The sequence below is a fragment of the Centroberyx gerrardi genome, chromosome 13 (genome assembly GCF_048128805.1).
Source record: "Centroberyx gerrardi isolate f3 chromosome 13, fCenGer3.hap1.cur.20231027, whole genome shotgun sequence".
NCBI lineage: Eukaryota > Metazoa > Chordata > Actinopteri > Beryciformes > Berycidae > Centroberyx > Centroberyx gerrardi.
The window spans coordinates 28,955,948-28,966,348 of record NC_136009.1 but is presented as its reverse complement, the minus strand read 5'-3'; the positions used below and the strand labels follow the sequence as shown (position 1 = coordinate 28,966,348).

General features: G+C 43.2%; 2 protein-coding genes across 2 annotated transcripts in view; both read left to right on the top strand.

Moving 5' to 3' along the window:
- The window catches only part of ift57 (intraflagellar transport 57 homolog (Chlamydomonas)), a 248,494-nt gene that overhangs the window by 63,340 nt on the left and 174,753 nt on the right, over nucleotides 1–10,401 (top strand). The gene's annotated exons all lie outside the window — the stretch shown is intronic.
- Nucleotides 308–10,401, top strand: part of dnaaf11 (dynein axonemal assembly factor 11) — a 37,458-nt gene continuing 27,364 nt past the window's right edge. Inside the window, exons 1-6 of the mRNA XM_078287559.1 lie at nucleotides 308–317; nucleotides 1,067–1,234; nucleotides 1,693–1,770; nucleotides 2,572–2,744; nucleotides 3,760–4,007; nucleotides 5,163–5,369. Coding sequence (XP_078143685.1) covers nucleotides 308–317; nucleotides 1,067–1,234; nucleotides 1,693–1,770; nucleotides 2,572–2,744; nucleotides 3,760–4,007; nucleotides 5,163–5,369 — 884 coding nt within the window. The remainder of the gene's footprint in view (nucleotides 318–1,066; nucleotides 1,235–1,692; nucleotides 1,771–2,571; nucleotides 2,745–3,759; nucleotides 4,008–5,162; nucleotides 5,370–10,401) is intronic.

Sequence of the window (10,401 nt, the reverse complement as noted above, 5' to 3'; positions counted from 1 at the left end):
CAAAATAAAAGCCCTCTACCCCCCTCTCATCTTTAGTGCCATCCAGCTGCAGATCGCATCTCATCTGAGCCCGCTGCTGCCTTCAGGTGCTCCTCGTACGCTCCTATTTCCGAGGTTGGAAGGCGTAAACACGACTGATGCTTTTGGTAGGAAATAATAACGAAATTAACAAAATGGACCCTCATTCTTCTCTGTTTCCCAGCTTTATTTACCATGATGGTCATTTGAAGCAAATCTCTTTTTTCCCACAGCCCTAGAAGGCAGCATCAGTGTGGTTTCTACAGCAACGCTTGACAACAACAGAAAGATGGTCTACAGTAAGTTGGAAAAGTTAAGATAACTAATTAAAAACCTAAAAACAAGTCAGAAGACGACACACTACAATTTTTTCCCTGTATTTTACTGCAGCTACTAATCTCTGCTATCTGGAATTTATAAAATTAGCTAGATGGGAAGTTAAAATTAAATGGGAAGTTTGGGCTGCTATGTTAGCGTCAGCTAAATTAACTTTTAACGTTAACGTTAATGTTAGTTAAGCTAGTTAATTTCGGCACCGTAGCTAGTTAGCAGTAAGTGCTTCATGTTAATTAGGTCAGTGTTAGTTAGCCAGGCATCCAAAACAACTAATGGTTTAACAATGTAAGATGGCAAAGCTGAGCCTATGTTTAAATCTACATTATTATATATTACTGCTACTACTGCTACTACTACTACTAGTAGTAGTAGTATTACTATTACTACTAGTACCACTACTGCTATTACTACTACTACTACTACTACTACCACTATTAATATACTGCTACTATTAATATTAGGCCTATTACTACTACTATTCATATTACCACTACTACTTCTAATAGTAATACACTTTATTTGAATAGCCCTTTTTTAAAAATACAACATTTACAAAGTGCTTTAACAATCAAATGACAGTAAACATCATACTCATTAAATCAATTAAAGCCAGTAAGTTGTTGTTTGTATCCTAAATGCTGCTAATCATGCTTGACCCCTGTGTGTGTGTGTGTGTGTGTGTGTGTGTGTGTGTGTGTGTGTGTCCACCCAGTCACAGAGGACATGGTCCGCCGGCGGGCCGAACACAACGACTGTGAGATTTTCTCCTTGGAGGAGGTTTCTCTGCACCAGCAGGACATTGAGAGGATCGAACACGTGGAGCGGTGGTGCAGGGAGCTGAGGATCCTCTACCTGCAGAACAACCTCATCCCCAGGATAGGTGAGACACAGGGCTGAAACATGTTGACAAATCGAATTGTGATATTTGACAGAATATTGAAATTGCGATTTAATCTGCGATTCGTATCATCAGAAGTTTTTCTTGTCATAAATCTTTTAAAACTTTAAAATTTCTTGAAGAAAAGTGATTTTGTTAAAAAAAACTAAACTTGATGTGAGTCTGCAGGATTTACTGAGTTTGAGTCTGATGAAAGGTTTTGATTCTGTCCAGTTTGGACCAAACTCTCTCTGAAGAAATTAACTGCAGAGACTCTGAGATTTGGAAATTTCAGAAGTTCATATTACGATTTTGTTTCAATTAATTGTTCAGCTCTAGGTGAGACACAGTTACACGGTTCCTTTTCCAGCTCTGTGAATTTAACTTTACATTTTCCCCTCTCATGCTTGCTTTTATAATTTACTTTGAATTTTAAACGCAATCTTATGTTTTCCCCTCAGAAAATGTCGGCCGCTTGAAGAAGCTGGAGTATCTGAATCTGGCCTTGAACAACATTGAAGTCATTGAAAACCTTGAGGGTCAGTATGTTCAACACTAAGGCTAACTGCTCAGTAGCAGATGAGAGTTTGCATGAAAATGTGCAGAAAGTCAGAAAGTACAGTGTTTATGTAGCAGTAATGCTTGGGTTTTTATCGGGGTGGCATCTGTGTGTGTGTGTGTGTGTGTGTGTGTGTGCGTGTAGACACACTCTTGTGAAAATTTCATCCTGACACCACAGGTTCCCCCTATAGTGTAGATAATCTGATTAGATTTTGGAGCACCCTGCTGCATAAATTTGCATATTAATGAGGAAAAACGGTTTTCTTGAAACTATAATAACTCCTTAATGCTTGCAGAGTTCATGTTAATACAGCCCATATGTTATATGCAGACAAGTATGTTGGAATAGAAATATTTGCTAACTGATGACCTTATTAGCATAACTGAATATGTTTAATATATCATGCAGATTTTGGCGGGGCATCAGGCAGCTCTAGTGCCTCTTGTGTTTGGTTTTGGTTCCTCATCTGCCCCTGTTGTGATCCCAGTGATGGTTGTAGTGCAAGATGCAAGTAAAAAAAAACAAAAAACCATTACATTTATTTAAACTTAGATGACTTAATGTTGTGTTATAAATATGTAATATTAATTCTAAATATTAGGACGACACTTCTCTGTTTTTAGAGTGAGATTCAGTGACATTCTACCATTATTTTAACATCTCAAAGGAGACGCTATGTTGTGTACACAGACCGGTTGTTCAGTATGGCACTGTGCTGTAAGTGTGCAGTAAGTCTCATCAGAGTAAAGGCGTGAACGAAGCCCCTCCCCTCCTGCAGGCTGTGAGAGTCTGCAGAAGCTGGATCTGACGGTGAACTTCGTGGGCCGGCTGAGCGGCGTGGAGACGCTGAGACACAACGTCCATCTGAGGGAGCTGTTCCTGGTGGGGAACCCCTGCTCCCAGTTCCAGGGCTACAGGCAGTATGTGGTGGCCTCTCTGCCCCAACTCAAGGTAACTTAACTTAACCTTACCTTAACTTTAACCTTAACCTTACCTCCCCTCAGGCAGGGCCCTGCTGGTCGTCCTGAGGTCTGAAGACTAAAGGGATCTGTGTCTTTCTGTCTTGATCTCTAGGCTTTACAACACTCTGCCTCAGAGCTCAGGCTGGTAAAACTGCTGTCATCTTTTAAATCATTCCTTAAAACACAATTTCACAGACACATTTTTTATATAGGCGATTTTTTTCAGTTTTTCCCCATTTTACCTCTATTTTATTCACATTCACACAGTTACACACAGTTTTCTGGGAGCCGCCCAAACAGTTTTCTATTGTTTCTCCCACAAAATGTTTTTTTCCAGTAAATGTTTCCCTGTAACATCAGTGCCATAGAGGGTGAGATGGTGAGTTTAGGAGGGGAAATGTAATGAAGTTGTAGAAGTCTTGAAGTTAAATTCACTCCTCTGGTAGAAATGTAAAACCTTCAAAACAAAGTTTCACACCAGCTGCTGGAGCAGCTGGACGGTTAGTGAGAGATTCTCTTGTGAGCTTTTATTTTTAAAATTGTCCTTGGATGAACGAATGAAAACAGTTTGCAGAGAAATGGGAAGTTTGGTGTTGAATTATTTTTTCCATCCAATGAGACTTTGAATAGAATAGAATAGAATAGAACTTTAAACTTTATTGTCCACCGCAGTGGAAATTTACCTTTGGCTTCACAGGTTGGTTAAAATGTGCCACAACACAATAAATAAATACAACACACAAAAACAAACCTGAATTTTGTTCAAGTTCTCATGCATCATATATTTGTGCAGATAAGTGAATAAATACAAACAAACATACAAACACTTTTACACTTTTTAATCTATTTCATTCATGTATTTTTGGCCTAACAACATGTTGTTAGTTGTCTATTTAAAGACAAAATCAGCAAGATCAGTCTGATCCTGGATTAGAAAATCTGTATAGTTCTGCTCCAGATGTAAAGTTGTGACAAACCGGCCGGGTGTTTGTCTCTGTCCACAGTGGCTGGACGGGACGGAGATCAGCCGGTCGGAGCGGATCCGGGCCGGACAGGGCCTGGAGGAGGTGAGGAGGCAGATCCAGCAGCAGGAGCGGGAATACCTGAGGAGGAGAGCCGAGGAGAGAGAGGAGGCGCAGAGGAAGGCAGGAGGAGGAGGAGGAGGAGGAGGAAAGAGAGAAAACAACGCTGCCCAACGAGAGAGGAAACCGGGCTTCGACGGCCGCTGGTACACCGACATCAACAACACAGAGTAGGCAGACAGAGACTCGCCTCCGCCTCTCTCCTTAGCTCTGATCTCTTATCTCTTTTTCGAGCATTTCTGTCTCAGGCGGCGGCCACACTGATCCATCAGACAACAGACAGAGTTACTGATGATAGATGTGTGTGTGTTGGTTTGTTCTGAGCGTCAACATGGCGGCGAGGCAGAAGAACAGGAAGCTTTGCTCGTAACGGAGCTGCTTGATAGAAAACAGAAGAAACAGACTCTACAGTATAAATCCAATCAGAAACTGATCTGAAAACCTCCAGTCGTCCCAACGCTCCACCAGGCTTTCTCTGGTTTCTCTTTGTTTCGGTCGGACCGTCGTCTCTGTGTTCGCCGCCGCTTACAAAACAAACGTAGGAACGACTCTGATTGGCTGAACGGACGCTGACGAATCCGTCCGTCCAGACAAAGTTCAGCTGGTTGAACTTTCTATGATAATCTGACAGACGGAGCGTCATCAGTCTGTCTGACAACAGACAGCTGTCAGTGGAAATTAATTGAAATGAACAGAGACGGACAGACAGACGGATCAGAGTGACCGCTGCCTTACATGATTATTCTGGGGTCACAGGAGTGTTATCAGGGTACTGCTCCTCTGACCTTTGACCTCCTTGCTGTTGGTTGCTTATAATGATTGTGAATAGGATTGTGGTCTATGAATTGAAGCTTATTCTACTGTTGTACTCAGGTCACTCTCTATAAGGACGTCAGCTAAACGCCTAAAATTGGGCAACCTGTCAATCACAAGCCTCGTCTTTAACCTGCAGACTGCTGCTGCCCCATGTAGGATAAAGATCTATTGCACTGTATTACTATACAATATGATATACTTTTATTGTCCCACTCACAGTGCTGCTGGTTTTCCATACAATAAAAGAACACAAATCAATAACACAACATATTGCACAAATCCCAAACAGAAGGCACAGTACAATAATAATAAAACATGACATCTTTCCAAACATCCATGCATTAAGACATAGAAATACATACATTCACACATGTTGGTACAAAAATCATGTTGAAGTGCACTGACCTGAGATGAACTGAAGTGAACTGGACTGAATAGTGAATTGAATTTGCATGAAAAGCCGAGCAATGAAGCTTGACGGATCTTATTCTTTTACGCCGCTTTTTTAGTCCAGGGTTGGAGGAGAACAAGGAGAACCAGGAGAACCAGGCGGTGGAGGAGGAGGAGGAGGAGGAGGAGGAGGAGGAGGAGGAAACAGAGAAGAAGACGAGCCCGGAGGAGGAGAAGGAGTTCTGGGAGACGCCGTGCTCCTTCACCCCCGAGTCTCGCCTGGAGGCTCACCGCCACCTGGAGGACCAGAGGAGGGCAAAGGAGAAGTAAGTGCATTTATCTTTTTATCTTTTATCTGTAAGGGAGGGACACACAAGCACAAGCAGAGGCTGGCCGACGCAGTTGTGCATGTAAACAGTCTGGCTCTCCTCAGGAGTCTGGTACTGGACTTCACTGTTGACACTTGAGTGAGCTTTGTAACGGTGCAGTTTACCGTTTCATCCACTGTGTGTCACTACAACATCAACCATCATTTAAGGAACCCAGAAGTTTGTTGCCAAAGCATTTACATCAAATTCAGCCAGTGGTGGAAAAAGTCCTCAAATCCTTGAGTAAAAGTAGCAACACCATCATGGAAACATACTTCATTAAAAGTATAGAGTCTGCATTCAAAAGTTTACTTCAGTAAAAGTATATCAGTATCAGCAGTAAAATGTAGTGAAGTACGAAAAGTAAAAGTCGTCATTCTGTCAGAGAGTTAAATTATTGAAGCATGAACCTGTCAGAAGTATTTTAATGTTGTCGGTCTAACTGCTCCAGATACTGTTGGAGTTTAAACTCTAACAATGCAACATGTTTTATGAGCTTATCGTATGTTTTGCGTGTAAAACCTTATTCTGCAAAGTAACTAGTAACTCCAGCCGGCAGATAAATGTAGAGGAGGAAAAAGAACAAGATTTCCCTCTGAGATGTAGAGGAGGAAAAGTAGAAAGTCTGACAGGATGGAAATACTCAAGTAAAGACATGACACACATGGCACTGTTTAACTTCAATGACATGTAAGATAAATGAAAGTAAAAAGGAGATTTAAGAGTGAAAATTCAATCGTTCATTCAGTTCCGTTTCTTCTTCTTCTTATTTAACCCTTATGTGACCAGGCAAGTTGACTAAGAGCATGTTGTTATTTACAGTAACAGCGGGGGAGGGCAGGTACAGAGGGAGGGGGGTAAACACATTCTCCCAGCCGGTCCTGGGATGTGAACCGCTAACCTTCTGGTCACTAGCATGTTTCTCCAGACGTTAGATCACCGCCGCCCTCCCGAAACAATCATGTGTGAGAGAAGTGCTAATCGATGTGAATCAAAGCCCAGTGTGTTTCAGATTGGCTGGTAGCGAGTGAGAGGCGGGGCTAGTACGGGTAAATCCAAGCCTGATGAATTTCCCCCACCATGCCGTTAATTAGTGCTCGCCCTACAGGTGACCCACTTGTCAGGGTGTTAATTGGGTGTGTGTGTGTGTGTCACCTCCACTTCTCACTGTGCTTCCGCGCTCTCTTAACATGCAAACACACACTGTCATGCGCTCTCTCTCTCTCTCTCTCTCTCTCTCTCTCTCTCTGTCACTCCAGTTCTATCAGTCACCAGCTGTAATATTTTGGTTAGGGACAGCAGCCTCTGGACTAGTGAGGCAACGAACAGTTACAGTCAAGACATTGATCATATCAGTTATTTCAGCCAACTCACGTAAACAGGTTATTGAGAATGAATGCAAATATAGATGCAGAGTTTAGTTTGGTGTCTAGGCTCGGATCCTGTCACTCCCTGCAGCAGACACCTAGCTAGCTAAGAGAGCAGGGAGTGACGATAGGGAACTTCCCCCCGGGGGAGACCTAGAATCAGAGCTTGGATGGTGGGTACCAAAGCTGTAATACCAGCATCTACCTTCCAGTCACCAGCTCACAGGGAATAAACCTTCCTGCTGGCACTGGTTATCAAACCAGCAACCTTCTGGTTAGCAGATATCCTCTGTACCTCTAGAGTTAGAGGTAGAGGTAGAGATGGAGCTCTCTCTGAAGTGAAATACCTGGCTCAGCTACTCCTTCTCTCTTCTGATACTCTGCTGATCCCCAAGAGGGAAGTCGTCAGAGGTCAGAGGTCACGGTACACCACAGTACCTCCTGCTCTGGAGCTGGTAGGGATTCAGTGCTTTGCTCAAAGACACTTCAGCAGGATTGAATATGGGACCTTACAGTTACAAAGGAAGAACAATTCAGCTGCTCTTGGAGGCAGATGGATGTTCTAAAAAATGTTGCAGAAAAACCAACGCACTTGGGCAGAAAGCCTTCATCGAAAAGCCTTTGAAAAACATTGCTTTTTCTGTACCAATAAAGGCGTTCAGAACATCCACTGGGCTCCAAGAGCAGCTGAATTTGTTCCTTTCTAGCTTTTCTATTTCATGCACCTTGTTTGTAAGGTGAGGTTTTGTTTTTCTTGTGACCCTACAGTTGATTTTTTTTCCCAGTCAGGTTTCAGAACTCTTTTACTTCATCTCAACCCCCCCCACTGCCTCCTGGACCCAGCTCTGACTCAGAGCATTTAGTTTTCATAACACCTAGAGCCACAGAGTCACGATGAGCTGAGCGGTGTAGTTATGACGAACACCGTCGTATGAGAATATACTGCTGTGTCACGGTGCTTTGGTTAATCTCCAGCCCACAGGAAACACTTTAAAGTGGACAGAATGTATTTCAGCATTTCTCTCCTGGCTTGCGCTGGCAGTGTGTTTGTTGACTGATGCAGTTTAATCTTCTTCTGTCTGCTGCCCCTCTGGATACCTTTTCCTGCACTCCTCAGAAGGAAACCTCATTTTTAACGTGTGCATTGTTATTAACATACATGTTGAAAAGCAACACCGATGTGTGTTCTCCCAGATTACACACAGACGAGCTGAACGCATCTTTTCATGGTTGAATGAATCTTAATGGAACCAGCACTCCACCCATGCGTTCATGAATACATCACAACACTGGCAACGGGATTCTTATTGGACGCGCACAGATAGTACGTCTTCTGTTTTCTCCTCCAACCTCCTTTTGTGTTATTTTATTCACTACGAATCTTCTTTACCAAACTCACAACTAAGCCTGTTCCACAACGCAGGCAAAACATGAGCAGAGATCTAAATGCTGTATTGCTCTTACTGACGCAAAGAAAATCGGTGAATGGAAATTAACATTTTCCATTTGGTGGACACTTATACCCAAAGCACCTCACAGCACCATGAGGGAATACATGTTTATCTTTGGCGGCCCCAGTGGGAATCAAACCTGTAACCTTTGCCGTGTTAATGCCTTGCTCTGCTCATGTATGAAGACATGAAATGGCAGAGACAAGCTCATAATGAACATTCCCGACCCCGACCAGCTATAGGAAGTCGGGGTATAAGACGGATTTGAAGGAACCAAGTTTGACGGCTAAAAAGCCGACCGGCGACAGTCCGCTTCCTAATCCATACCACCAAAAAAAGCAGACCAGGCCCGCATGCTGTCCAAGCATAAAATCAGGTTGATACGGTGTTGCCGTTTTTATCGTCTCCCGGCGCGCGGCTGTCAGAGCGCGCTGACTTGATGCATGCAGTCGTGCCGTCACTGGATTGTCAGGAAAGATGAATTCGCTGCTCCTGAGGTGGATCCTGCGATAAGGTCAGCCAGGAGACGCTGCGGTGGCGAACGGCTGCTCTGTTCCTCTGAGGAGAAAAAGCATAATACCAGATGAACAGCAGATCCAGCCCGCTATCTGTAGCACTGAATTTAAAGAAGGCCTGCCTGAAGGTTGAGACAAACTGACAGGCAGAAAAATGGACATTGTTAATTGATGTGCGTGGAGGAGATGGATGGGTGGAGATCTGTTCTCTACATGCGATAATGTGCAGTATATCATTGAAGGTTTATTTGAATAGCTTCGTTCCAAAATGAGATAGCCACTGTTTAAATAAAGTGACACTTCTAAAATGATTGATAACACAGAATTAAAGAAAAATATGGTATTTTTCATTGGATAGTATAACCTGAGTCCCTGGTTGAGAAAATAACAGTATAGACTGGATCATGCTGGAGATACTGGGTGACAAACTTCAGGTAATGATTTTCTTTTTTGTAAAATGATTAAATAGCGTTTTGAAAGAAACAGTGTTCTAAATCTCCTATCAGCCACGTCTGGCTCCATCATGGAGGTCCACTGGAGAACTGGTTGTACATAAATGTCTAAATAGGCTTTATAACAAGCAGCTAGAAACAGAGAGCAGCTGAGTCAGCTTGTTGTGGTGTGGCTGTAGATCCATTCAGTAACGTTCTCAGTAAAAGTGAATAGTGTGATAAGGTGGATTTGGTTACTGTGACACAGTAAACTGTCTTGTCTTTAGCCCTAGTCTCTACTCCAAAACACTCTGAGTTGTAGCTTGAGAAGAGTCAGCTCAGTTAACCTGAACAAACTGTTAGCTAGCTAACTAGCCGGCAAACACACTGATGTTAATGTGAACATGCTAACGCTAGCTGCTACTAGATACGTTAGCTAATGTGCTAATCGGATGTGTTAACAACAAGACAGTGATGTTAGCTGACCAGATACTATGGTTAGCTAGCTAACAAGCTGACATTATCTAAACACTAAATCAATCAGATGGATCAGTGATGAAATGATCAGTTCAGTCAGAAACAGACAGAAATTAACCGTCTGTTCGATTCTGTTGAGACGGACAAGTCATACTTTCAGAAAAACAATCAGCTGTTCATACCTATTGTTGTCCAACAGCTGAGGACCTCCAATATGGCCGCTAGAGGCTGTGTTATGCCACCTGGAAGCCCTCTAAATAGTGATTGTGATTCTGAAAATAAAGCAGCTGCATATTTAGACCTCTCCCTGAGGCAAACTGAAGTGTACGAGTCTAACTGGGAGCTGTCTGAACACATCGTCCTCAGGTCTGGAGCTGTCATCACCGATGTCTCCCTGACTCAGCTGTTTGATAGACGCCCCGTCCAAAACAAAAATAAAAAGTTTGGGAACAGGTTTTATAGCGCAGAGTGCCACACTTTGACCTTGTGGAGTCAGAGTATATGGCTTGCAATGAAAAAGAGGGAGAGAGAAGGTGCAGAGAGAGAGAGACGGTGCAGGGGAACAGGCTCTTTGAGTCGGGCGTTAGGGTGATGGAGCGCTAAAAGTTTGATCTCCAAATCTTTTGAAATGGATACTTGCCCTCTGTCTTACCCCGACTCATCCCCAAACCACACACACACACACACACACACACACCATCTCTCTGCCTGTCTGCCCATTTATTCCACACACTGCAATAGGAGGTGAG